Raw genomic sequence first — 26,873 nt, 5'->3', positions numbered from 1 at the left:
GCACGCTTCCGCTGCGCCACTCTGCTGCTGGCTGGTTGAAGGAAAATCTGATTAAATATCCAAATTTTCACCTCCAACGTCGAAAAGTGGAATGCTCTGCTCGAGTGTGAACAAAATAATTGAAATGAAAGAAAAAAGAATACTTAAAAGCTTGCTGTGACCAGGATTCGAACCTGGGTTGTCACGGCCACAACGTGAAGTACTAACCACTATACGATCACAGCGTATGTAGCAGAGGATGGTTTCGATCCATCGACCTCTGGGTTATGGGCCCAGCACGCTTCCGCTGCGCCACTCTGCTGCTGGCTGGTTGAAGGAAAATCTGATTAAATATCCAAATTTTCACCTCCAACGTCGAAAAGTGGAATGCTCTGCTCGAGTATGAACAAAATATTTGAATTTGAAAAACAAAGAATACTCAAAAGCTTGCTGTGACCAGGATTCGAACCTGGGTTGTCACGGCCACAACGTGAAGTACTAACCACTATACGATCACAGCGTATGTAGCAGAGGATGCTTTCGATCCATCGACCTCTGGGTTATGGGCCCAGCACGCTTCCGCTGCGCCACTCTGCTGCTGGCTTGGTGAAACAAAATCTGATTAAATACCCAAATTTTCATCTCCAACGTCGAAAAGTGGAATGCTCTGTTTGAGTGTGAACAAAATAATTGAAATTGAAAAACAAAGAATACTCAAAAGCTTGCTGTGACCAGGATTCGAACCTGGGTTGTCACGGCCACAGCCGCGTGAAGTACTAATCACTATACGATCACAGCGTATGTAGCAGAGGATGGTTTCGATCCATCGACCTCTGGGTTATGGGCCCAGCACGCTTCCGCTGCGCCACTCTGCTGCTGGCTTGGTAAAACAAAATCTGATTAAATATCCAAATTTTCACCTCCAACGTCGAAAAGTGGAATGCTCTGCTCGAGTGTGAACAAAATAATTGAAATGAAAGAAAAAAGAATACTTAAAAGCTTGCTGTGACCAGGATTCGAACCTGGGTTGTCACGGCCACAACGTGAAGTACTAACCACTATACGATCACAGCGTATGTAGCAGAGGATGGTTTCGATCCATCGACCTCTGGGTTATGGGCCCAGCACGCTTCCGCTGCGCCACTCTGCTGCTGGCTGGTTGAAGGAAAATCTGATTAAATATCCAAATTTTCACCTCCAACGTCGAAAAGTGGAATGCTCTGCTCGAGTGTGAACAAAACATTTGAATTTGAAGAACAAAGAATACTCAAAAGCTTGCTGTGACCAGGATTCGAACCTGGGTTGTCACGGCCACAACGTGAAGTACTAACCACTATACGATCACAGCGTGTGTAGCAGAGGATGGTTTCGATCCATCGACCTCTGGGTTATGGGCCCAGCACGCTTCCGCTGCGCCACTCTGCTGCTGGCTTGGTGAAACAAAACCTGATTAAATACCCAAATTTTCATCTCCAACTTCGAAAAGTGAAATGCTATGTTTGAGTGTGAACAAAATAATTGAAATGAAAGAAAAAAGAATACTTAAAAGCTTCCTGTGACCAGGATTCGAACCTGGGTTGTCACGGCCACAACGTGAAGTACTAACCACTGTACGATCACAGCGTATGTAGCAGAGGATGGTTTCGATCCATCGACCTCTGGGTTATGGGCCCAGCACGCTTCCGCTGCGCCACTCTGCTGCGGGCTTGGTGAAACAAAATCTGATTAAATACCCAAATTTTCACCTACAACGTCGAAAAGTGGAATGCTCTGCTCGAGTGTGAACAAAACATTTGAATTTGAAGAACAAAGAATACTCAAAAGCTTGCTGTGACCAGGATTCGAACCTGGGTTGTCACGGCCACAACGTGAAGTACTAACCACTATACGATCACAGCGTGTGTAGCAGAGGATGGTTTCGATCCATCGACCTCTGGGTTATGGGCCCAGCACGCTTCCGCTGCGCCACTCGGCTGCTGGCTTGGTGAAACAAAACCTGATTAAATACCCAAATTTTCATCTCCAACTTCGAAAAGTGAAATGCTATGTTTGAGTGTGAACAAAATAATTGAAATGAAAGAAAAAAGAATACTTAAAAGCTTGCTGTGACCAGGATTCGAACCTGGGTTGTCACGGCCACAACGTGAAGTACTAACCACTATACGATCACAGCGTATGTAGCAGAGGATGGTTTCGATCCATCGACCTCTGGGTTATGGGCCCAGCACGCTTCCGCTGCGCCACTCTGCTGCTGGCTGGTTGAAGGAAAATCTGATTAAATATCCAAATTTTCACCTCCAACGTCGAAAAGTGGAATGCTCTGCTCGAGTGTGAACAAAATAATTGAAATGAAAGAAAAAAGAATACTTAAAAGCTTGCTGTGACCAGGATTCGAACCTGGGTTGTCACGGCCACAACGTGAAGTACTAACCACTATACGATCACAGCGTATGTAGCAGAGGATGGTTTCGATCCATCGACCTCTGGGTTATGGGCCCAGCACGCTTCCGCTGCGCCACTCTGCTGCTGGCTGGTTGAAGGAAAATCTGATTAAATATCCAAATTTTCACCTCCAACGTCCAAAAGTGGAATGCTCTGCTCGAGTATGAACAAAATATTTGAATTTGAAGAACAAAGAATACTCAAAAGCTTGCTGTGACCAGGATTCGAACCTGGGTTGTCACGGCCACAACGTGAGGTACTAACCACTATACGATCACAGCGTATGTAGCAGAGGATGGTTTCAATCCATCGACCTCTGGGTTATGGGCCCAGCACGCTTCCGCTGCGCCACTCTGCTGCTGGCTGGTTGAAGGAAAATCTGATTAAATATCCAAATTTTCACCTCCAACGTCCAAAAGTGGAATGCTCTGTTTGAGTGTGAACAAAATAATTGAAATTGAAAAACAAAGAATACTCAAAAGCTTGCTGTGACCAGGATTCGAACCTGGGCTGTCACGGCCACAACCGCGTGAAGTACTAATCACTATACGATCACAGCGTATGTAGCAGAGGATGGTTTCAATCCATCGACCTCTGGGTTATGGGCCCAGCACGCTTCCGCTGCGCCACTCTGCTGCTGGCTTGGTAAAACAAAATCTGATTAAATATCCAAATTTTCACCTCCAACGTCGAAAAGTGGAATGCTCTGCTCGAGTGTGAACAAAATAATTGAAATGAAAGAAAAAAGAATACTTAATAGCTTGCTGTGACCAGGATTCGAACCTGGGTTGTCACGGCCACAACGTGAAGTACTAACCACTATACGATCACAGCGTATGTAGCAGAGGATGGTTTCGATCCATCGACCTCTGGGTTATGGGCCCAGCACGCTTCCGCTGCGCCACTCTGCTGCTGGCTGGTTGAAGGAAAATCTGATTAAATATCCAAATTTTCACCTCCAACGTCGAAAAGTGGAATGCTCTGCTCGAGTGTGAACAAAACATTTGAATTTGAAGAACAAAGAATACTCAAAAGCTTGCTGTGACCAGGATTCGAACCTGGGTTGTCACGGCCACAACGTGAAGTACTAACCACTATACGATCACAGCGTGTGTAGCAGAGGATGGTTTCGATCCATCGACCTCTGGGTTATGGGCCCAGCACGCTTCCGCTGCGCCACTCTGCTGCTGGCTTGGTGAAACAAAACCTGATTAAATGCCCAAATTTTCATCTCCAACTTCGAAAAGTGAAATGCTATGTTTGAGTGTGAACAAAATAATTGAAATGAAAGAAAAAAGAATACTTAAATGCTTGCTGTGACCAGGATTCGAACCTGGGTTGTCACGGCCACAACGTGAAGTACTAACCACTATACGATCACAGCGTATGTAGCAGAGGATGGTTTCGATCCAACGACCTCTGGGTTATGGGCCCAGCACGCTTCCGCTGCGCCACTCTGCTGCTGGCTGGTTGAAGGAAAATCTGATTAAATATCCAAATTTTCACCTCCAACGTCGAAAAGTGGAATGCTCTGCTCGAGTGTGAACAAAATAATTGAAATGAAAGAAAAAAGAATACTTAAAAGCTTGCTGTGACCAGGATTCGAACCTGGGTTGTCACGGCCACAACGTGAAGTACTAACCACTATACGATCACAGCGTATGTAGCAGAGGATGGTTTCGATCCATCGACCTCTGGGTTATGGGCCCAGCACGCTTCCGCTGCGCCACTCTGCTGCTGGCTGGTTGAAGGAAAATCTGATTAAATATCCAAATTTTCACCTCCAACGTCGAAAAGTGGAATGCTCTGCTCGAGTATGAACAAAATATTTGAATTTGAAGAACAAAGAATACTCAAAAGCTTGCTGTCACCAGGATTCGAACCTGGGTTGTCACGGCCACAACGTGAAGTACTAACCACTATACGATCACAGCGTATGTAGCAGAGGATGGTTTCGATCCATCGACCTCTGGGTTATGGGCCCAGCACGCTTCCGCTGCGCCACTCTGGTGCTGGCTGGTTGAAAGAAAATCTGATTAAATATCCAAATTTTCACCTCCAACGTCGAAAAGTGGAATGCTCTGCTCGAGTGTGAACAAAATATTTGAATTTGAAAAACAAAGAATACTCAAAAGCTTGCTGTGACCAGGATTCGAACCTGGGTTGTCACCGCCACAACGTGAAGTACTAACCACGATACGATCACAGCGTATGTAGCAGAGGATGGTTTCGATCCATCGACCTCTGGGTTATGGGCCCAACACGCTTCCGCTGCGCCACTGTGCTGCTGGCTTGGTGAAACAAAATTTGATTAAATACCCAAATTTTCATCTCCAACTTCGAAAAGTGGAATGCTATGTTTGAGTGTGAACAAAATATTTGAAATGAAAGAAAAAGGAATATTTAAAAGCTTGCTGTGACCAGGATTCGAGCCTGGGTTGTCACGGCCACAACGTGAAGTACTAACCACTATACGATCACAGCGTATGTAGCAGAGGATGGTTTCGATCCATCGACCTCTGGGTTATGGGCCCAGCACGCTTCCGCTGCGCCACTCTGCTGCTGGCGTGGTGATACAAAATCTGATTAAATATCCAAATTTTCGTCTCCAACTTCGAAAAGGGGAATGCTCTGCTCGAGTGTGAACAAAATATTTGAATTTGAAGAACAAAGAATACTCAAAAGCTTGCTGTGACCAGGATTCGAACCTGGGTTGTCACGGCCACAACGTGAAGTACTAACCACTATACGATCACAGCGTATGTAGCAGAGGATGGTTTCGATCCATCGACCTCTGGGTTATGGGCCCAGCACGCTTCCGCTGCGCCACTCTGCTGCTGGCTGGATGAAAGAAAATCTGATTAAATATCCAAATTTTCACCTCCAACGTCGAAAAGTGGAATGCTCTGCTCGAGTGTGAACAAAATATTTGAATTTGAAGAACAAAGAATACTCAAAAGCTTGCTGTGACCAGGATTCGAGCCTGGGTTGTCACGGCCACAACGTGAAGTACTAACCACTATACGATCACAGCGTATGTAGCAGAGGATGGTTTCGATCCATCGACCTCTGGGTTATGGGCCCAGCACGCTTCCGCTGCGCCACTCTGCTGCTGGCGTGGTGATACAAAATCTGATTAAATATCCAAATTTTCGTCTCCAACTTCGAAAAGTGGAATGCTCTGCTCGAGTGTGAACAAAATATTTGAATTTGAAGAACAAAGAATACTCAAAGGCTTGCTGTGACCAGGATTCGAACCTGGGTTGTCACGGCCACAACGTGAAGTACTAACTACTATACGATCACAGCGTATGTAGCAGAGGATGGTTTCGATCCATCGACCTCTGGGTTATGGGCCCAGCACGCTTCCGCTGCGCCACTCTGCTGCTGGCTGGTTGAAAGAAAATCTGATTAAATATCCAAATTTTCACCTCCAACGTCGAAAAGTGGAATGCTCTGCTCGAGTGTGAACAAAATATTTGAATTTGAAGAACAAAGAATACTCAAAACCTTGCTGTGACCAGGATTCGAACCTGGGTTGTCACGGCCACAACGTGAAGTACTAACCACTATACGATCACAGCGTATGTAGCAGAGGATGGTTTCGATCCACGACCTCTGGGTTATGGGCGCAGCAGCGTGCTGCGCCACTGTGCTGCTGGCTTGGTGAAACAAAATCTGATTAAATACCCAAATTTTCGTCTCCAACTTCGAAAAGTGGAATGCTATGTTTATGTGTGAACAAAATAATTGAAATGAAAGAAAAAGGAATACTTAAAAGCTTGCTGTGACCAGGATTCGAACCTGGGTTGTCACGGCCACAACGTGAAGTACTAACCACTATACGATCACAGCGTATGTAGCAGAGGATGGTTTCGATCCATCGACCTCTGGGTTATGGGCCCAGCACGCTTCCGCTGCGCCACTCTGCTGCTGGCTTGGTGGAACAAAATCTGATTAAATATCCAAATTTTTACTTCCAACTTGGAATGTGGAGTGCTCTGTCTGGCGGTAAAAAAATTATTTGAATTTTAAGAACAAAGAATACTCAAAAGCTTGCTGTGACCAGGATTCGAACCTGGGTTGTCACGGCCACAACGTGAAGTACTAACCACTATACGATCACAGCGTATGTAGCAGAGGATGGTTTCGATCCATCGACCTCTGGGTTATGGGCCCAGCACGCTTCCGCTGCGCCACTGTGCTGCTGGCTTGGTGAAACAAAATCTGATTAAATACCCAAATTTTCGTCTCCAACTTCGAAAAGTGGAATGCTATGTTTAAGTGTGAACAAAATAATTGAAATGAAAGAAAAAGGAATACTTAAAAGCTTGCTGTGACCAGGATTCGAACCTGGGTTGTCACGGCCACAACGTGAAGTACTAACCACTATACGATCACAGCGTATGTAGCAGAGGATGGTTTCGATCCATCGACCTCTGGGTTATGGGCCCAGCACGCTTCCGCTGCGCCACTCTGCTGCTGGCTTGGTGGAACAAAATCTGATTAAATATCCAAATTTTTACTTCCAACTTGGAATGTGGAGTGCTCTGTCTGGCGGTAAAAAAATTATTTGAATTTTAAGAACAAAGAATACTCAAAAGCTTGCTGTGACCAGGATTCGAACCTGGGTTGTCACGGCCAGAACGTGAAGTACTAACCACTATACGATCACAGCGTATGTAGCAGAGGATGGTTTCGATCCATCGACCTCTGGGTTATGGGCCCAGCACGCTTCCGCTGCGCCACTCTGCTGCTGGCTTGGTGGAACAAAATCTGATTAAATATCCAAATTTTTACTTCCAACTTGGAATGTGGAGTGCTCTGTCTGCCGGTAAAAAATTTTTTGAATTTGAAGAACAAAGAATACTCAAAAGCTTGCTGTGACCAGGATTCGACCCTGGGTTGTCACGGCTACAACGTGAAGTACTAACCACTATACGATCACAGCGTATGTAGCAGAGGATGGTTTCGATCCATCGACCTCTGGGTTATGGGCCCAGCACGCTTCCGCTGCGCCACTCTGCTGCTGGCTTGGTGGAACAAAATCTGATTAAATATCCAAATTTTTACTTCCAACTTGGAATGTGGAGTGCTCTGTCTGGCGGTAAAAAAATTATTTGAATTTTAAGAACAAAGAATACTCAAAAGCTTGCTGTGACCAGGATTCGAACCTGGGTTGTCACGGCCACAACGTGAAGTACTAACCACTATACGATCACAGCGTATGTAGCAGAGGATGGTTTCGATCCATCGACCTCTGGGTTATGGGCCCAGCACGCTTCCGCTGCGCCACTCTGCTGCTGGCTTGGTGGAACAAAATCTGATTAAATATCCAAATTTTTACTTCCAACTTGGAATGTGGAGTGCTCTGTCTGCCGGTAAAAATTTTTTTGAATTTGAAGAACAAAGAATACTCAAAAGCTTGCTGTGACCAGGATTCGAACCTGGGTTGTCACGGCCACAACGTGAAGTACTAACCACTATACGATCACAGCGTATGTAGCAGAGGATGGTTTCGATCCATCGACCTCTGGGTTATGGGCCCAGCACGCTTCCGCTGCGCCACTCTGCTGCTGGCTGGTTGAAAGAAAATCTGATTAAATATCCAAATTTTCACCTCCAACGTCGAAAAGTGGAATGCTCTGCTCGAGTGTGAACAAAATATTTGAATTTGAAGAACAAAGAATACTCAAAAGCTTGCTGTGACCAGGATTCGAACCTGGGTTGTCACGGCCACAACGTGAAGTACTAACCACTATACGATCACAGCGTATGTAGCAGAGGATGGTTTCGATCCATCGACCTCTGGGTTATGGGCCCAGCACGCTTCCGCTGCGCCACTCTGCTGCTGACTTGGTGGAACAAAATCTGATTAAATATCCAAATTTTTACTTCTAACTTGGAAAGTGGAGTGCTATGTCTGGCGGTAAAAAAATATTTGAATTTTTAGAACAAAGAATACTCAAAAGCTTGCTGTGACCGGGATTCGAACCTGGGTTGTCACGGCCACAACGTGAAGTACTAACCACTATACGATCACAGCGTATGTAGCAGAGGATGGTTTCGATCCATTGACCTCTGGGTTATGGGCCCAGCACGCTTCCGCTGCGCCACTCTGCTGCTGGCTGGTTGAAAGAAAATCTGATTAAATATCCAAATTTTCACCTCCAACGTCGAAAAGTGGAATGCTCTGCTCGAGTGTGAACAAAATATTTGAATTTGAAGAACAAAGAATACTCAAAAGCTTGCTGTGACCAGGCTTCGAACCTGGGTTGTCACGGCCACAACGTGAAGTACTAACCACTATACGATCACAGCGTATGTAGCAGAGGATGGTTTCGATCCATCGACCTCTGGGTTATGGGCCCAGCACGCTTCCGCTGCGCCACTCTGCTGCTGGCTTGGTGGGAAAAAATCTGATTAAATATCCAAATTTTTACTTCTAACTTGGAAAGTGGTGTGCTCTCTCTGGCGGTAAAAAAATATTTGAATTTTAAGAACAAAGAATACACAAAAGCTTGGTGAAACAAAATCTGATTAAATACCCAAATTTTCGTCTCCAACTTCGAAAAGTGGAATGCTATGTTTAACTGTGAACAAAATAATTGATATGAAAGAAAAAGGAATACTTAAAAGCTTGCTGTGACCAGGATTCGAACCTGGGTTGTCACGGCCACAACGTGAAGTACTAACCAATATACGATCACAGCGTATGTAGCAGAGGATGGTTTCGATCCATCGACCTCTGTGTTATGGGCCCAGCACGCTTCCGCTGCGCCAATCTGCTGCTGGCTTGGTGAAACAAAATCTGATTAAATACACAAATTTTCGTCTCCAACTTCGAAAAGTGGAATGCTATGTTTAAGTGTGAACAAAATAATTGAAATGAAAGAAAAAGGAATACTTAAAATCTTGCTATGACCAGGATTCGAGCCTGGGTTGTCACGGCCACAACGTGAAGTACTAACCACTATACGATCACAGCGTATGTAGCAGAGGATGGTTTCGATCCATCGACCTCTGGGTTATGGGCCCAGCACGCTTCCGCTGCGCCACTCTGCTGCTGGCGTGGTGATACAAAATCTGATTAAATATCCAAATTTTCGTCTCCAACTTCGAAAAGTGGAATGCTCTGCTCGAGTGTGAACAAAATATTTGAATTTGAAGAACAAAGAATACTCAAAAGCTTGCTGTGACCAGGATTCGAACCTGGGTTGTCACGGCCACAACGTGAAGTACTAACCACTATACGATCACAGCGTATGTAGCAGAGGATGGTTTCGATCCATCGACCTCTGGGTTATGGGCCCAGCACGCTTCCGCTGCGCCACTCTGCTGCTGGCTTGGTGAAACAAAATCTGATTAAATACCCAATTTTTCGTCTCCAACTTCGAAAAGTGGAATGCTATGTTAAAGTGTGAACAAAATAATTGAAATGAAAGAAAAAGGAATACTTAAAAGCTTGCTGTGACCAGGATTCGAACCTGGGTTGTCACGGCCACAACGTGAAGTACTAACCACTATACGATCACAGCGTATGTAGCAGAGGATGGTTTCGATCCATCGACCTCTGGGTTTTGGGCCCAGCACGCTTCCGCTGCGCCACTCTGCTGCTGGTTTGGTGAAACAAAATCTGATTAAATATCCAAATTTTCACCTCCAACTTCGAAAAGTGGAATGCTCTGCTTGAGTGTGAACAAAATATTTGAATTTGAAGAACAAAGAATACTCAAAAGCTTGCTGTGACCAGGATTCGAACCTGGGTTGTCACGGCCACAACGTGAAGTACTAACCACTATACGATCACAGCCTATGTAGCAGAGGATGGTTTCGATCCATCGACCTCTGGGTTATGGGCCCAGCACGCTTCCGCTGCGCCACTCTGCTGCTGTTTTGGTGAAAGAAAATCTGATTAAATACCCAAATTTTCATCTCCAACTTCGAAAAGTGGAATACTATGTTTGAGTGTGAACAAAATATTTGAATTTGAAGAACAAAGAATACTCAAAAGCTTGCTGTGACCAGGATTCGAACCTTGGTTGTGCTATGTAAGAACACTTTATCTGCAAGTAACTCCACGTGCCTTGATGTGTACATTCCTCAGGTATGTTTATGGTGTGCGGCTCGCTTGACTTCCTCAACCAATCATGGCAGTAAATTGCCGCCAACAGCATGCGTTGAAGATAAACTTGTTGTTTTTACAGTCATTGTGTTATCTGCATCAGTGCTTTTTTGTGTGTGTTTTTTTCTTTTCTTTCCAACAATGACTTCTACTTTCTTAACTTTTGTCCCTTCATAATTTGATTCTTCCACTTTCTCCGGTCACCACTTTCGTTTTTTAGCTGGTCAGTTCTCGTTTCTTTTGTGCATTCAGTTCGCAAAGTTGTACTTGCCAATAAGACGAGTACAAATAAATTATGTGAATTATGTGAATTCACAAGTTGCGTGATCTACATGTCATTCAAAACTGCAATATCTGCAGAGGTTTGAAACATATTGTTCATAACCGGTTAACTACATCAGATGCATGTGTCATGCTGAGTGTGGGAAGAAGGCATGAAAGGGCACGTTAACAGCGAGTGGGGGGAAAGGGAAACCTCATTTACCACCTGCTCTGCTCTGCATTCTTCTTCGTGATTGCTGAATGGAGTAGATGCAAATTGTCGTTTGAAACTAGTGGGTTTTGGCGTTGATATTTTCGTGTAATATTTCAGTTTAGAACTAAATGAAGATCATTTCGACGCCAGTATTTGGTTCGTGAAGCGAATATTTTTGTGAACCAGCAATAATGCTGTTTAGGCAACAATGGTATGTTACTGGTCAGAGTTTTTGAGACTGTATCTGTGATTTGTCAAAGAATGGCAAAATGTGCAGGTTCTTATTGTATATATACAACATTAATATGTGTTATATACTTTTCGACAAAAATGACGTCATCGGTTCTGTGACGTATGCTAAACATGACGTTGTTATCTCTTGGATGGTGTGATATGTTTTTGTAAGGACTATTTTTAAATTAACATCAAACTATGACAGTTGAGCCGGACCGCAAACGCCATTTTATTAAACGTCTGATGCCAGGAGTTGACAAATGACGAAACGTTTCAATAAACAAAACATAGATTTTTTTTTCTGCAGATTGGGTCAACACTAAACTAAATTATGTCAGGAGTATGTCGATGGCATAGCGATCTGTCGGATATTAAAACCCTTCACCTTACGGTTTTCGCCAAATCGCTTCGTTACGTCATGAAGTTATGCAGGAATAAAGAAGTCGTTTTAACAATTGTGTTTATTTATAACTCCTGCTCGTTTAGATAGGAAAGTTTGTGACAGAAAAGTATTTTCAATGTAAAACTCGTGGGTACACTTTAGCTCTTAACGGGTTTAGTTTAATTCCTGTTTATTTATTTGTTGTAGAATTGTAAGGTTTGCCATAATGATGCATTCAACAAACTTCACAACGGGCCGTGCAATGCCCACCACCACTGTCTCAACCGATGTAAACGCAACGCACTGCCAAAATCGACGGACCCCGGTTTTCCTCATTTTCGCCGCTCTTCCCTCCGTTTCAATCGTCATAAACGGCATTGTCCTCATGGCTCTGATCTCATACAGAAGTAAATTACGTCAGAATAACGTTTACGTGCACGTGGGCAGCACATTGCTCGCCAACGTGGTATTCTCGCTGCTTGCGTTCTATCAAATTCTTAGTCTGTACTTCGTCTTGGACGGAAAGAGGGGGATGGGCCACGACCACGAGGGGGCAGTCCGTGATGACGTCAGAGTTTGGTGGTCCTTCTACCGGTAAACAATCAGTTTTTTCAAATATTCAAATATATTGTAATCAATAAACGCCAAGATGAAAATCATGTTGTAAGCGAAACATGCAAATATCCATGGTTAAAATCAAATCATCACATCTCCACAATCCCACTGTAAAACAGTTCAATTTACCGCCAAGCTTTACATTAATCTCATGTTTCGAATAAATGAATACCACAATTTGGATTATTTGCGAATAAATAACTGTTTATGATGTCACAGAGCGCTGGTAACCGCGATGTTCCTGATTATTTGTGGCAACATCGGAATCCTCGTTTCCTCCATCCGGGATACCACTCACGCTCCACTGCTTTTCGGGTCACGTGCTCTCGAATTAAACGCGGGAAGCGACTCGACTGTTGACGAGGGAAGAAAACTCGCTAAACTATTGGCGGGTGAGTACTCGAGTAACAAACGGGTAACGGGTAAACACTTTGTATTGTTCCTGTTTGATGTATAAAGCCACTCGAATCTTACTGTGTGTTAATACGTTGCCTGAATCGCATGTTAACGTTGCAAGAACGGGGTTACATGCTTAAGCATAGCAAGGCAGGTTCTCTGCGCAGGCCCTTTATATTTGGCGATCCCAGCTCTCGTATCTCGATCTTAACGTTTACTGTCCTCGCAGCCAAAAATCAATTCATTAAGTTTAGCCTCGCATTGGCATTATCAATATTTCATGCTGTCAGTGCGGTTCTGACAACAAAACTTTCCAACACTAAGTTTCATGGAAAAAAAGAAAAAAGGCGGCCATTTATGTTTAGTCCAGGTTGCAACTTGATAAAATCGCTTTAACTTTATTTTAGCGAGTTACCTTTACTTGTACTTAAGTCAGATTTTATGTAACAAAGCGGCTTGGTCATAACTCCAAACAATCACATTCCATGTGGTGGTAAAACACCAGTTTTGTCTGCCTGTCGAAAATTTGCGTGCTTGCACTTAGCGACAACTCACTCAAAGTCCGGGGAAACGTCAATCAAAGATTTGTAACGCGCGATAAAGCTCATGAGGAAGTGATGCTGATAAGGCAGAATTTGTGAGAACCAGCTCATCAGTCACAGTGATCACTCTATTGCAAAGTTTAAAAGCATGAATGTGTACCAACATTTTATTGCAGCACTCTTGCAAAGACTTGGTGACAGATTGGAAATGTTTCACTCACACGCAAATGCCAAGCGCGCACTTATTCTGTGATGGTTATTTAAGCCATGAAACCAATATGTTACTGCAATATAAAATGACCTCGTGCCCATACGTAGTTTTATTTTAAAGAAAACATGTTTCGCTAAACAGCGTCATAAGTTCTACTATTATAAGGAAAAAGTGAAACAACAACTATTAAATGTTCACCTGTGTCACGCACAACAAGTGACGTTGGAAAAAGGCGAATTTTTTTTCCCATTTCACACGAAAAACAAGAATGAAGGAAGGTACAATGGCATGGGTACAGAGAAAATCTTAGAGGATATTGAATCAGGCACCCATGTAGCAGGTGATTCCCCACCCGTGCTAGCCAAAGTAAACCTCGTCGAAACGAAAACGCCAACAAAATAAATGAATTAAATCAAGAATAAAAACAGAACGCCAATCACAATTAACCACGAAACCATTGTAGGTTTTAACCGCAAGAGGCGCCACAGACGGACGTGGATCTTGATTGCCCTCTCGTGGATTCTCCCGTTGATTTTCGTGACGAGCGCCCCCTTGGGATGGAGTTGTGCTTACTCATGCACGTGTTTATCTGGTTGCTACGCCAGACACCAGCTCGATTCCAGGTCAGAGAGGGTGTGTTCCCGGGTGTGGCCCCCCATGCGTTATGACTGGATGGTCGTCAGCATCGGCCTGTGGTCCATCTCCGTCATTGTCGTTGTCGCCATCTTGTGGCGCACCGTCCGCGACACCAAGCGGCACTTTCGCTACTGCAGCATAAGGTATATTTTTTAAGAGTAAGGAACGTCTACTAACCAACAAAATTGAAACTTTATTTTTTTTTCTCGGCTTGGATAAAGCAAGTTGCTCGTGTGTTTGTCGAACCGTACAGCTTTGTGAGTGCAATTGCTTAAAATTGGAAAAAAATACATCATTATTTGTCAATACGAGAAAAACTTAAAAACAAATGACGTCATTAACACTAAGGACTCAATTATCGTAATAATTACCTTCATAAACTTGTCGATTGATCTTTGGAATCATTTCCCACTCTGTTGCAACTTGTCCTGACGATTATTTGTCTTACAAACCAAGACTGACAGATAATTGCCCGAAATGAACGTTTCTGTGATTGTGATATCTTCATAAACTCATATATTTCTACCATTAAACTTTGCGAAAGCCGTAAAAATGTTTTCAATGTTCTTTTGGCTCCTGATCGCGTTGCAGAGTGAAAAAGGAGAACAGCAGCCGGCCTAGGATTGACAAATCTTTGAAAGCTTACACCGACCAAACTATTTCTGTCACCACTAAACTTGCTAGCGATGACGTAATAATGCCCGTAGTTGACGTCAAGGAAACACGTCACAGATCACTGATCAGGTCCCATCAAGTATTGGTAAGAACTTGTCATCTTTGCTCTGCTTATTTTTCTCCCTTTTTTCTTTCGAACCCGTTAGGCCTTAATTTTTTTCAACAGCGTCGAACCCTCAGTAGCCTCCGCTTCATAATCTGGATAATCGCCCTCTTCGTGTTCAGCACAGCTCCAGTGATGGCCCTTGTCTTGTACGATTATTTCTCACTGGAAAATCCCAGCATGGTACTTGGAAACACGTGTCTCTGTGTCACGTTTGTCTACTGCTGGATCTGCCCATTTTTGCTGGCAAAGTGCCTGCCTGGAATAAGGTTTGAGTTTCTTGGATGTCTTCTTATAATTTTTTTTCCATTTGGTTCTAATTTTTTGATCAAATAGTTAACCAACTTTTACCCTAAAGTTTAAACACCCTTAACAAAACTTCTTCAGCACAACATTCGTCTACCAACAATATATAGAGCTAGTTTGACCCTAAAAAATATTTTGTTTTAGGCAAGCCTTCATCTCTCTAGCGCTGCAGGTGGCCAAGCCTGGAGGAGGTACAAAGCGCAATGACGTAAGCAGAGGAGCATCAACTACCAAATCGATTTGAGTATATGTTCTTTGTGCCGATAGGTTAAGGTTAATTTGCTTTATAGACAGCACGTATATTGGTCGCCACAGACTGATCAAAGCTTAATCGTGTGAAAGTGTTTTTTGTCAATGTCCCAAATGATCAATTAAAATCATTTTGTGGGTGTGATTCCGCACATACTTTTTCCTTCAGAACATTTTGTTGTTCGTTTTTAACTACATGCGTTATAGACTGTCAACGCTCAATAAAAATACGCCAATAGGAGGTGACCGCGGCATAAACTTGAAGAAAAACTTCTTTAAGTTCTTTACTCTACAGAGGTTCACAGTTAGGAAAAAATTACAACCACCACTGCATGCGTCGTGCGTAGAGGGTTTGGCTATCATTACCTTAGCATATAATACAAGCAATATCATGTGTTCATTATGCTTGTACTCATCAGATGTGTAACGCTTTTTAAACGTTATAATGAAGTTTTGAATCCCTAAGCCAAGCCACACCTTTTTGCAATGTGTTTGCCTGCACATAAATGAAGCTGGTTAAAATATGGATGGACAGATGGATATAAACTTGGGGCTACTTTGCATATTCATGTGTATGCAATACCCTACAACGAAACTAAAAAATTAACTTTAGTACCCATTTTGTGTGAGGTTTTTCGTGTCATTGTTATTGTGTGAGAATTGTTGTTTCACAGATATGTAATAAAAATCACTTCTCAGCCCTAGCCGTGGAAACTTTGTACTGTCTACTAAAACGAAATTGCAGTTAAATTTTGCAATGATGACTGGCCATTTCTAAGGTTTTAAAAAGATGCTTTTACACAAAAAGGAACCATTTTAAATAGAAATCTCAACAACACAGTACAAAGCGCAATTGCTACTGTTACGTCACAATCGGCGTATTTCGTTCCAATAAAAAACAAGCCTTGCGTGCCCAAGGAAAAATGCCTGGCAAGTAATTTATTTGAACGTTTTGCTGTGAGTGCGAGCGGCAAAAAGTGCTGATATTGTGTTTGTTGTGGTACTACAGGTGAATTGTAATGCAGACCGTGGAGATTGTTAATGCGTTGTTTAAAGATATTTTGCTCAGTTTGCTTGACAGACAGCCATGTTGGATTATATTTGGAACGAAAAGCAAACTGATTGCGAAGGTAAGTTACTTTTTATCGTTTGGTGCAGGTATGCGTAATATTAACGATGTTGCTAATTTACTTTTGCAACGTGACACATTACAGTAATGTATAACACCTCGCAAATCACGTTAGTGTAAATGGGACGTCCTGTTTGGTTTTTGGGGTTTGCGATGTCACGACACCCCTGCTGCTTGACCTTGAGACTGATCTTTCGAAGGTCGTATTAGACTATCTGAAAACCTAATATTTGCCCAATTTTGTCAAGACAATTTGCTTTATATGCTGTGGTGCATTGTGACTGTTTTATATATATATATATTACCAACACGGACAGGGACAATTGTGTTACTTTGTCTGAGGTAGCTACCGATGCTTTATAAGGTTTGATTGTGTTGTGACAAGATTTTTTTCCAAGCACATTTGTATTAAAAACATTTTTAAAAACAGCTTAACACTTGCTGGCTTAGAAAGAATGAGAATTGTTTGTACCGCCTTTTTTTTACTTTCCGTCAGTAAGCCTTAACACAGGGTAGTATAAAATATTGTGTCCGCATATTTGTCGAAAACAAAACACTACACAGAACATAATATTCCAAAATTTAACAGAAAAATTATTTCTCGTGATGGTCTACGTCATTGATTTGAAATGAGGCTACAACTCAGTTCACAAACATGTGGCACAGTAAAAACAACACTTCATCAATGGTAATATACACATATTAACACTTTATACGTCAAACAGATTTTTTTACATTGCTCACAGAAGAAGCAATTTCCACAATAAATCGAATTGACTTCAAATATAATGTGCTAATTTTAACATAAATGAAATCAATCTAACAGGAAAATATTTTTAACACCATCGAGCGTACAGCTTGCCTTAAACGGGGCAACTTTGTGCAGATCACAATCGACGCAATCGTTTCGCTCAGAGTCGGTATTAGAAATATGAATATGACCTGATCACCCTTGCCAGCAAGTGAAGAATAATCTTTTGTTGCAAGTGTGTAAATGGCAAGACCAACCATGCAACCAGTGCCGACTATGTAAAGCGCGCACACCACCTTCATCCACTGGAGCTGCTGCGCCAGTGAATCTAATACAAGGAAGCTTTGGTGGTGTCTCGCCGTCGCAGTATCGCTTCTTCGCGGCTCTTCATTGATGTAGGGTTCTGTGATGTCATAACGCTGCTGATCAATCTCGAATGGTGAAAGTTGTTTAGAAGGTCGGGGGCGTTGGGAGGGCAGGCGTGACGCGGCCATCTTGTTTCGAACGCGCGTAAAATCGAACTCTGATCTCACTAGGAGTGCCACCAACATTATGGCGGATATAACCCAAACGACACAACCAAATGATAAAAAGTAGTTGCTGACGGGGGGCCATATAACCGAACAACCTACAAGCAATTAAGTCGTTACTTCGGATCATGGTGGTGAAGGGAATGTTCCCAAAGTCAGTAAAAAAGTAACTTTTAAAATGTTAAACTTTAGGTACAATAAAAATTATTAGAAAGAAGTGCTTGTATTGGCTCAAATTTACCTAAATACCATTTTGGTTCAAATTTACGGTAATTTAGATGCAGTAACGTTTGCATATGAAATGTGACACCTGTTGATTCTTGACGTTAATTGGTTGGTCTAAACTGAGTCCTGGTTGCTTGCAGTCGCTACCAAACGATTCATGTGTTGACATCTCAACACCTACAAACCTACCGTTTCCACATGTCCGTGTCCGGTCTCCAAGCACAACGTACTGGTAGAGGCACACGCACTTTTGAGTGCAAGGTTCGAAAATCACTTCAAATACGGTGAAAGTCAACGGAATACACCACGAGAGGGCGATAGACAAACGTAGCCTGTATGTTTTGTTCGTCCAACAGACACAGCTGTGAACACGATAGTGGTAGTTATAAAAGTGTAAATCAGCACACGCCAATAATATGAATTCTGTAAACTACATACAGATGGCCTCTGCTTCGACCCATAACGGGGCCTAACAGTACTATTGGTTTAGCTTTTGCTCGGCCAAAGTGTTTCCGCGTGCCCAATGGATGATGTATAGTCACCACAAAATCTTTGCTTGGTCGTTTTCCTGGAAAGATCGTCCACAGTCACACCAAACTGCACTGATGTGACCTCATGGCTCGAAACAGTGGCCATTCGTCTAATTTAACCTTTGAGAAGTTGTCTCACCTTGATCTTTTTGCTTCTGGATTCACTGCCGGAAGTTCAGAGTTTTCGTCACTCTCGCTCACGCCTGCCACCGTGCGGTGAACGCGAAACACTTTAGATCGCAGCGACAGAATGACCAGAGCAATTGTCATCGAAATTACTACATACATAGAACAACTGTTAAACGATTTTTTTTAGGTCTAACAATATTTTCGCGTTGGTTACATTTTTTTCGTATAAAGGATTAAGATTAATCGACAATTGCTGTTTGAAATTTCAGGTGCCTTGTGCAACTCACAGCATAACCCAGACTTACTGGTATAAGTGCAGACCACCAGGGTTTTCTGAAACGCCCACAGCTTCATAGTTAAGCTGTGATATCCCATTGGTCCTGGGCTGGGGTAGGACGGTGACCCGAATCCGTAGTAGCACCACACACAGTCAAAACAACGAGTGATCGTGCTCACGGTAATCGCTATCAGCACATTAGTTGCGTAAATATTCACAACTTGAGTGCTCAGCTTGTGTCTGTGCAAAACAACGAATGGTTTAATAATTGATGTCGTTAGAGCATTTCCCACAGTATGCAACATTGCTTTTAAGGCGCTAAATATAGTGATGAAAACCTTCACTAAAAACTTAACGGGTCAAAACCTGTTAAAGAATTGAAAAAATCATTAATTTCAAGTTACACGAAAAACAACAACACTTATTTTTTGAAGTTCACCGTGTTCGGTTATGACTGGTGCATGGTAACCTCCCGGCCAACAAGTTACTTCAAAACCGCGTCATATTTATACCATGCTAATTGGTACCCATTAACCCATCCCAACTGCATGTTTAATTGGTTAATCTTCGCAAAAACAACTTACCTGTAGGCTATTACACAAGCTATGAGAAATATGTTTATTGGAAGAGATATAAGAGTTGCGATGAGTTCTGCAAATAGGTAGTTGGTGTCCTGAGGAACGCATACGATGCTGGCGTTCAGTGTAAAATTATTCATTGTTCGTGGTTTCCTGTCTAGTTGTTGTGGCTCTGATCCTGTGCGGAGAAAAGTTCCATGATCGTTATTTTGTTTGTGAATGCATCTGTCAGAACACATTAACTGACGACAACATCAAAAATTAAAAACGCCAACTTGGCACAATTAGTACCAATTGCATGCCACTAAATTTCTTTGTTTGTTTAAAACCTCACTCCATAACCATATTACGGACCGACCAGGACCAAGCCCGCTTTAATACAGCTCCCACGTCAGTGCTTTTTTCTTAAAGGTATTGTCGAGTTTAATCGTCCCTCCTAGACCCTAAAACCAACTTCCGCTGCTTGAATCCAAACCTAATCTAGCGTTGCCTCAGACAAACTTCGAAAACATGAAGAGTCGAATAATCCATGTATCGTGGATAATTGGTCAGCGTTTTTAATACGAATTTTTAGAAACGCATTGTTTTCTGTGGCTGCTGTTGCTGGTGATTGTGAGCAGGAGGATATGTTTCTTTTTTATTTATTGAATAAAGCAAATTAAGCAAACTTAATCTACTCTGTGTAACTTGTTTACATGGCTAGCTGCTATACCTTTCTCCAACAATCAGCAAACAACCGTGTGAAGGCTTGAAAAAGACGTATATTCTTAGCTATTTAAAACCAAAAGTTCTGCTTTGACCTGTCTGGTCGTCTATTAAAATTAAAAGTAACACCATTGCAAACCCGGATAACTGTCCAACGGACCCTTTCTGACCAGGCCAACCTACGTACAGTAAACCTGCTTGTACCTGGATGTCATTACATTGCAAACTCAAATTACATGCATAATTAAAATTGCAGGCCATGCAACACTGTTACATAGTTTTGACTGTTTTAAACGCGTCGTGCGATTTCGATCGTCTGTTTGTAAACCCCCCAGAAAATGTAGATCATCCTGCTCTTATAACAAACACATTTTCCCGCCTTCAAAAACCGTCTACAGTGAGCCATTGTATTTTGTCTAACCGTCAACAAACACGGGAGCTGATCGTTTCCCTCTTGAGTTTATACTTGCACATAAACCATTAATCACTTGTAAGCTAGAGCTTCCTGTACGTAGCGGAAATTTCATCCAGTATATACATGGTTTGGAGGCAGCCAGAGGTGTAAAATATCAACACGACAAAACTATTAAGTGGTAGTGATTAATGACCAAACCTTACTTACACATGAAACGACGGTTTTAGTTGTGATGAAATGATTTTTGGTGTGTTTTTAATATTACCTTTGCCTCATGAAATCTATACTGTTAACACCACGGCTAGTGACATGTATGCCAATTCTCGGTCATAATACTCTGTCTAACCTATATTTACACACTACAGCTGCACGAAATCTTGTCCCTTATAGGGAAGTGTTGCATAATTGGAGTTTTATGATGCGTACATAGTGACGCTGTCTGATACTTCTTCAACGTGCAATGCCTGTCTACTGTACTTTAGCATAGCGTGAAGGTATGATAATTGTTCTATTTCTAACTTCTAGGTAACGAGAGGGTCTGAGCGTCACGATGCTCTGTATACGCAAATTTCAAACATGCAAAGTGTAACCTTTCCTTACATTTATCTTTCCACTATTCAGCCTACGCAGGTCCTTACGACAGTATATTGTCCTAGGCTATATTTCTGGTAAACCACATTGGCAATCAATTCCCGTGCTTTAAATTCCCAAGAGTCAACATACATTGTCTGTCAAAATTGCATTTAATTAAGTTTAATTGCTGGTAACCGATTCCGTGAATCACTCCCCAATTCCGTCCATGGGAATCGGATTTTAACCTCGAAAACTTATCTTTCCGCAAATGTAATTAAGTCTAAACTCCAAAAAGTTGTTTGGTTTCCTTTCATATTGCTACACGCTTTGTTGTACTTGACCTTGGGCTTACATTCCTATTATATACGTCATGGAGTAATCTGTACAAGCTTGTTACATTACAGATCATTTCCTCACTACAAAGAAATACGTGGTTTCGACAGCCAGACGCCTTGACATATAGTGGCGCGTGACATCCATATTGAAACTTCTCCTCTAGATTCGACCTTCTAAACTTTAAAGCTGCGTCAACTACAGGATCACAGCCTTCAATTCTTAGGTCGTACGCCGCAGATTACACAGTTTCGAAATGGCCTTCTGCTAATTACGTGAGGGATTGAACACGGTTTCAAAAGTAGACTGAAATATTAACGGATCACAACAGCTTGCGTTTTTCGTGTCTTTAACGCGTTGAGGTTTCGCCGCCAAAATCGATCTGGATTGACTTAAAAGCGACACATTAAGCTCAAAGTCATACACATAGCTAGGGAGGGTTTAACGGGGCCATGGCCCTTCTCAAATTTTAAAAATAAATGTTTGTAAGTTTGCCTTTTTCCAATTGTACACTACGTTGCTAAATTTTGATTAAAATAAGCACGCTTAATCGTTATTTTGATGCGTAATTTGGCCTCCACCAAAATTTCCGACCGACTGCGCCACTTCAGCTCACCCCATGGCATGGAACTTTCCCATTGCCGATTTGGGGGTTTTCATATGCACGTTTTTCTCAAAAAAGGCCCTGATTTTGATTAACGAGTTCTGTATACTCTGTAAAAGCCGCTTTCAACTATATTTACCAGTCGAGTCACAGCAAAATTTCAATGTGATTTTCGTATTTTGTCTTGACGAATTGTTGACACGTAAAATCGTATTATCGCTCGCACGAAATTTAACAAAAATATCGTCCAGAAATGAAAATGTAAATAAAAACATTTCGAAACAACACGGATGGAAAGCGGGGGAATTCAATTTTACGGGTACAAGTTTTATCTGATGTTGTGATTCTAAAAAGTATTCAATGAAGTCTTAATAATGGGGTTATCAAAATTTATAATATGCATAAAGCGATAAAATTGCTTCTCTACTGCTGTTCCTGCAATAGGCTGCAGCGCTTGCAATCAGTTTTCGTTCTTTTGGTCTTCGAAAGTACCAGCGATCAAAATTCAGAATCATGTGCTTTCGACAAATTCCAAACTTTACGGCTTCCATCGTCTCGTACTTTATACAGTTTCAGTCTTTCCCCCAGTCCCAATCGTTGGTAAACGCAAATGCCACGTTAACGTGTGACAAGAATGGAAAGTAAAAATAAATCAGAAATTCCGAGGGGTTTTTGTCAATCGCCGAGCCTAGCGAGACATTCCCACTCTGCCGTATTTTCTTCAACAAGATGAAAATCCTTGGTTCATTTCCTCAGACATCCAAAGCTGAGGATGTAAAGCACGACCTCCATCATGGAATGCACGGCTGAACGGAGGTTTGGAAGTTCCATACAAAGGGCAACGGCTGAAAAGCACTCGGCAACCGCAGGAAGCATGAGGACAATTACCATCAACTGTTCATTTCTGACAAAGATAAGTTCGTCTTTGGCAAGGATCGAGTATGTAACGATAGTTACAAGGATCCCTGTGCCTATGATGTAGACGATCGAGATCACCAACAGTTGGTTGAGTTGTTTCGAGAGTTTACGGAGAAGCAAACTGCTGTGTTTCGTTGAATGCCGGAACATCATCCAGCGCTTAACTCTCCACGACTTGTTCCGAATGATGTCGGTCGTTTTTTCCTCCACCTCCGATGGTTCCACTTGAGTCTCCACATCTTCCTCCTCCTGCTCTTGTGCATATTCCCGCGTTTCAATCTGGTCTTCTGTGGGCTCATCCTGCGTCTTCCAATGATTTTTCTGTGATTCCGTTCGATCGTAGTCCTCCACGTTCACGGATCCCTCTTCCTCAAATTCTTCCATCTGTGGCTCCTTCGGTACCGGAGGGACGTTTGTGGTCATAATTTGTTTGCTCACTCGGTTGAAATCCACGTTGGATTTAATGAGAAGAGCGATGAGGAGGATTACGAAGACGTACCACACGAAACAACCGATCAACAATGCAGTGTTTGGCAGAGGTGGCCAAATCAAGGAACATGCTAGAAAACATGTCATTTATACATGTGCAAAACGAGCCATAATAACCACTGAGAGCTGCAGACAGGGTGTACATAGCACTACTGAATACCAAGCAGTCGTTTGGCCATAGTGCGCTCCACGGTTCGTCTCTATTGTTTGGTACCCAATTGGGTACACATCGGATCAACGTTGACCGAAAGGTACCACAAAGTGGAAATATGTGTGCCTGCTAGCAAGCGCAGTGCCACAGTCAACAGCAGTCTCGTACACCTGCCTGTAGCTCTGTCACTTGTAGTTTTAGTATTTCCAGTTTATTGAGGTGAAACATTTGTGAAGTTTTTCACTCTGAAAGTGGTTTCTTTTTGAACACATTTAACTATAAATGGTTCTTGATTCGGACTAGTTCTCCATGTATGGTGACCCTAGCCATAATTTTGTGACAAAATCGAGTATCAGCTGTTCTTATTGATTTTGTCATGACACAGGTTTATTGTATACTTTATATTACCAGTAATGTTCATAGAACACTTCGCTTTCAATTAGAGTAAAACAACTTACTGTAACCGCACGCTGGTATGTTTCTGTCGGAGGGAATGTAGTTGTAGATGCAGCGACATGACTTAAGACAAGTCCTGTCGGTAGTGATCGCTATTATTGACGACACGAGGGGAATGGCCCACGATATTGTGATTAGAATTATAGCTTGGGCCTTCCGGTGCTCTGAACACCATGCTGACAACCTGGTATAAATGAGGAAGTACTGAGGTCATGTGTTTACACAGGGCTCAGAAAAAAATGCGTTGATCTTTTCTGTTTGTGCAATTGTCAAATACGAGATACAATATTATTTCCGCTTCTTAAAGTTCTTCTCGCATATTATTTACTAACATTTATTAAATAAAATCGCATTGACGTCACGTTCCAGCAAAAGCTTAGAATGTTTTGTTCTGTATATTGCCCAAACAATATTCACTTCAAAATGCATCTAGTGGTAATTTACATGAGCAGTTCGGTGAATGGATAAGGATTGAAATGTATTTGGATTTTAGTAATGAACACTTGATGTCCATGGATAGTTTTCGTAACCCACCTGTTCGCCTTCATTTTGGTGTCCTGTGATTCCATGTTGTTACTTACACCGGCTACCGTTCGATGAACCCGGAATAGATTCCCTCTGAGGGCCATGATCACAAATGCAATTCCTCCAGTAATAACTGAGAGACATAATTTGTTTCAGTGTTTACAATAAATTATAGTTTTTTTTCTACAATTTTCGGAAAGAGTTTATCAGCAAAATCTTTCTAAAACTGGAAATCGTAATGAGAGCCGTCAGCTCCCTTTAACTTACCAACATACATAGTAACCACCAGGGATTTATGGAAGAGCCATAAAGAAAGTAAAATTTGGTGTGAAGCTTTCATATGGTCCGGGAACACCTTAGGTTGCCAACACAAGCCGAACAGTGACCATGTGGTGTCGCTTAAGCGTATGATGGCGTTGACGCAAACAGCCACCACCACGTTTGCCGCGTATATATTCACCATTCGGTTGCGGAGTTTATTTCTGCAATGCAAATAATAATTTCCCGTATTTGTTCATTCATTCCGTGCCCACAAATGTGTTGGTGGTTAGTAATTTATTTAATTGAGGATAGGGGACATGGATGGTTATAGTTGGCCGCGGTTGAGAATCTTTCAACCGTTGGGTGTGCGCCTTATTTACGATTTTTGTTGCGTTGTACTCAATTTCCAAACATTGTCAAACAACAAGTCTATTTTAGGAACAGTAATAACGGATTTACTCATAATCCAGACAATAACAATACTGGCCCATATAGTGCTGAAAACATTAATAATATATCTTATTTATTTAAGATGTTTCGGCGAAAACTTATGCCATCATCAGTTTGTAAAGTTCAGAAATAACATCCTTTTTGAAACTAAATTGTTTGTTGGTGTTTGTTAGAAGTGAAATTGCCTGACACATCCTCCTTCCTTTATTTAATACGACATATAGACGAATGGCGCATTTTCTTTCAGGAAATCTAATATCACTTCTGGTGACAACCTTTCTTCGCTTCCGTAATGCTAAAGCGCAAATCGGGGTAACTAAATTGTTTTGGTTGCGTTACCACATGCACGTGTACATTAGTGTGCTTAACTATGCGTTAACAGTGCAACATACTCCGATCACCTGAAAACAAATAGAGATATTGTGAGAAACACGTTGATTGGAAGAGCAAAGCTGGCCACAATCATCTCTGCGAATATAAACATCCAATTCTCAGTGACGCAAGTCAATGATGACGTCATGTTCGATGTTACGTTGATCATATTCGATTGCCTGTAAACATTGTTATTATGCTTAAAAGTTTACTTGTTTATCCCCACAGAGTTAATATCCCACCTTCACTTTGCAGAGTCATTTTTCATTGCACAGTCTAAAGGTTTTTTCTAACAATTTATGCGATTGTAACACGCAACACTTACGACCGCTGCAACTTTAGTATGAAGAAGTACCATCAAACCAAGGCAATGTCTTTAATTCATTGTTTCCATTTGTATCAAACTCACCTGGATATTTCAGTGAACCTTTAAAAACTTCTTCCTCTTCCCATTTAAATAACGCTAAAATGCCAGTGCCTGTAAAATGGAAACCATCCAAAACGAGGCTAAAAATAAACCACGAACCGAGAGCCAGATTCTTCTACACAGATAATGAGCAAGTATTACTCGCAAAGTTTAGATCTGCGTAAATTATGAAAAGAGAAGTCCGCCAGTCCTGAGCGGAGCTTCACGGCAGGATTTCCCGGCAAACAAATTTTGGAAAGGAACTCGCCGCGCGACTACGACAAAGGGGAAACATAAACAAACCGCATAGAAGCAGAAGGGTTGCGTCCATGATCTAGTATTTGATCTCGCTACAGAGGCGGTAAATTTAAAACAACCACCACTGACGCAACAGTACAGCAAAGTTTAGACGCAACAAAACCTCCTTATCCAACAAAATAGAACTGTCCAATTTTAAAATGATGATTGTCATTTGACCATTTTTATTAAATTTACCTGATTTCAAACCCAAATCGTCCCAAACTTGGTTTCCTTTGCGTGGACCTGCGTCTATCGATAGACTTAATGCTGAGATATTGACAAAGCAACCACAAAAGTATAGTTAAGATAGTTCTGTGGTATAGTAACCACATAAGGCAAATACTTTGCAATCCACTTTAAGCTAAGCGCTGACAAATTTACTGGAAGGCAACTGCG

The 26,873-nt window shown here is 42.1% G+C and overlaps 3 protein-coding genes and 25 non-coding genes across 28 annotated transcripts in view; 1 reads left to right on the top strand and 27 right to left on the bottom strand.

Moving 5' to 3' along the window:
- The window catches only part of LOC145911681 (uncharacterized), a 33,307-nt gene extending 17,325 nt beyond the window's left edge, over window positions 1-15,982 (top strand). The window contains exons 2-7 of the mRNA XM_082999094.1: window positions 11,845-12,231; window positions 12,472-12,644; window positions 13,865-14,180; window positions 14,629-14,797; window positions 14,879-15,084; window positions 15,266-15,982. Coding sequence (XP_082855220.1) covers window positions 11,845-12,231; window positions 12,472-12,644; window positions 13,865-14,180; window positions 14,629-14,797; window positions 14,879-15,084; window positions 15,266-15,365 — 1,351 coding nt within the window. The 3' untranslated portion in view covers window positions 15,366-15,982. The remainder of the gene's footprint in view (window positions 1-11,844; window positions 12,232-12,471; window positions 12,645-13,864; window positions 14,181-14,628; window positions 14,798-14,878; window positions 15,085-15,265) is intronic.
- On the bottom strand, window positions 153-224 carry Trnah-gug (transfer RNA histidin (anticodon GUG)). The gene has a single exon. It is a non-coding gene; the product is annotated as a tRNA-His (tRNA).
- On the bottom strand, window positions 428-499 carry Trnah-gug (transfer RNA histidin (anticodon GUG)). The gene has a single exon. It is a non-coding gene; the product is annotated as a tRNA-His (tRNA).
- On the bottom strand, window positions 981-1,052 carry Trnah-gug (transfer RNA histidin (anticodon GUG)). The gene has a single exon. It is a non-coding gene; the product is annotated as a tRNA-His (tRNA).
- Trnah-gug (transfer RNA histidin (anticodon GUG)) lies at window positions 1,256-1,327 on the bottom strand. Its single transcript has one exon. It is a non-coding gene; the product is annotated as a tRNA-His (tRNA).
- On the bottom strand, window positions 1,806-1,877 carry Trnah-gug (transfer RNA histidin (anticodon GUG)). The gene has a single exon. It is a non-coding gene; the product is annotated as a tRNA-His (tRNA).
- On the bottom strand, window positions 2,081-2,152 carry Trnah-gug (transfer RNA histidin (anticodon GUG)). Its single transcript has one exon. It is a non-coding gene; the product is annotated as a tRNA-His (tRNA).
- Window positions 2,356-2,427, bottom strand: Trnah-gug (transfer RNA histidin (anticodon GUG)). Its single transcript has one exon. It is a non-coding gene; the product is annotated as a tRNA-His (tRNA).
- On the bottom strand, window positions 2,631-2,702 carry Trnah-gug (transfer RNA histidin (anticodon GUG)). Its single transcript has one exon. It is a non-coding gene; the product is annotated as a tRNA-His (tRNA).
- Window positions 3,184-3,255, bottom strand: Trnah-gug (transfer RNA histidin (anticodon GUG)). The gene has a single exon. It is a non-coding gene; the product is annotated as a tRNA-His (tRNA).
- Window positions 3,459-3,530, bottom strand: Trnah-gug (transfer RNA histidin (anticodon GUG)). Its single transcript has one exon. It is a non-coding gene; the product is annotated as a tRNA-His (tRNA).
- Trnah-gug (transfer RNA histidin (anticodon GUG)) lies at window positions 3,734-3,805 on the bottom strand. Its single transcript has one exon. It is a non-coding gene; the product is annotated as a tRNA-His (tRNA).
- On the bottom strand, window positions 4,009-4,080 carry Trnah-gug (transfer RNA histidin (anticodon GUG)). Its single transcript has one exon. It is a non-coding gene; the product is annotated as a tRNA-His (tRNA).
- Window positions 5,109-5,180, bottom strand: Trnah-gug (transfer RNA histidin (anticodon GUG)). The gene has a single exon. It is a non-coding gene; the product is annotated as a tRNA-His (tRNA).
- On the bottom strand, window positions 5,934-6,005 carry Trnah-gug (transfer RNA histidin (anticodon GUG)). Its single transcript has one exon. It is a non-coding gene; the product is annotated as a tRNA-His (tRNA).
- Trnah-gug (transfer RNA histidin (anticodon GUG)) lies at window positions 6,205-6,276 on the bottom strand. The gene has a single exon. It is a non-coding gene; the product is annotated as a tRNA-His (tRNA).
- Trnah-gug (transfer RNA histidin (anticodon GUG)) lies at window positions 6,479-6,550 on the bottom strand. The gene has a single exon. It is a non-coding gene; the product is annotated as a tRNA-His (tRNA).
- On the bottom strand, window positions 6,754-6,825 carry Trnah-gug (transfer RNA histidin (anticodon GUG)). Its single transcript has one exon. It is a non-coding gene; the product is annotated as a tRNA-His (tRNA).
- Trnaq-cug (transfer RNA glutamine (anticodon CUG)) lies at window positions 7,028-7,099 on the bottom strand. Its single transcript has one exon. It is a non-coding gene; the product is annotated as a tRNA-Gln (tRNA).
- On the bottom strand, window positions 7,575-7,646 carry Trnah-gug (transfer RNA histidin (anticodon GUG)). The gene has a single exon. It is a non-coding gene; the product is annotated as a tRNA-His (tRNA).
- Trnah-gug (transfer RNA histidin (anticodon GUG)) lies at window positions 7,848-7,919 on the bottom strand. The gene has a single exon. It is a non-coding gene; the product is annotated as a tRNA-His (tRNA).
- On the bottom strand, window positions 8,123-8,194 carry Trnah-gug (transfer RNA histidin (anticodon GUG)). Its single transcript has one exon. It is a non-coding gene; the product is annotated as a tRNA-His (tRNA).
- Trnah-gug (transfer RNA histidin (anticodon GUG)) lies at window positions 9,613-9,684 on the bottom strand. The gene has a single exon. It is a non-coding gene; the product is annotated as a tRNA-His (tRNA).
- Window positions 9,888-9,959, bottom strand: Trnah-gug (transfer RNA histidin (anticodon GUG)). The gene has a single exon. It is a non-coding gene; the product is annotated as a tRNA-His (tRNA).
- Trnal-caa (transfer RNA leucine (anticodon CAA)) lies at window positions 9,965-10,036 on the bottom strand. Its single transcript has one exon. It is a non-coding gene; the product is annotated as a tRNA-Leu (tRNA).
- On the bottom strand, window positions 10,163-10,234 carry Trnah-gug (transfer RNA histidin (anticodon GUG)). Its single transcript has one exon. It is a non-coding gene; the product is annotated as a tRNA-His (tRNA).
- A 1,128-nt stretch (window positions 15,983-17,110) lies between the features above and the next one.
- On the bottom strand, window positions 17,111-19,693 carry LOC145911464 (uncharacterized). Its single transcript, XM_082998802.1, has 5 exons — window positions 19,526-19,693; window positions 18,970-19,181; window positions 18,675-18,813; window positions 18,195-18,367; window positions 17,111-17,878 (listed from the first exon to the last, which is right to left on the bottom strand). Exons 1-5 carry the CDS (start codon window positions 19,657-19,659, stop codon window positions 17,319-17,321), a joined length of 1,218 nt encoding a protein of 405 aa, XP_082854928.1. The 5' UTR covers window positions 19,660-19,693; the 3' UTR covers window positions 17,111-17,318.
- A 2,711-nt stretch (window positions 19,694-22,404) lies between these two features.
- LOC145911463 (uncharacterized) lies at window positions 22,405-26,751 on the bottom strand. The gene is made up of 7 exons (XM_082998800.1): window positions 26,673-26,751; window positions 26,181-26,249; window positions 25,801-25,950; window positions 24,956-25,170; window positions 24,698-24,821; window positions 24,166-24,347; window positions 22,405-23,627 (listed from the first exon to the last, which is right to left on the bottom strand). Exons 3-7 carry the CDS (start codon window positions 25,938-25,940, stop codon window positions 22,894-22,896), a joined length of 1,395 nt encoding a protein of 464 aa, XP_082854926.1. The 5' UTR covers window positions 25,941-25,950; window positions 26,181-26,249; window positions 26,673-26,751; the 3' UTR covers window positions 22,405-22,893.
- Between the last annotated feature and the right edge of the window lie 122 nt (window positions 26,752-26,873).

This window comes from Ascidia mentula, chromosome 8 (assembly GCF_947561715.1).
Source record: "Ascidia mentula chromosome 8, kaAscMent1.1, whole genome shotgun sequence".
Lineage (NCBI taxonomy): Eukaryota > Metazoa > Chordata > Ascidiacea > Phlebobranchia > Ascidiidae > Ascidia > Ascidia mentula.
This window is presented reverse-complemented; position numbering and strand designations above follow the sequence as displayed.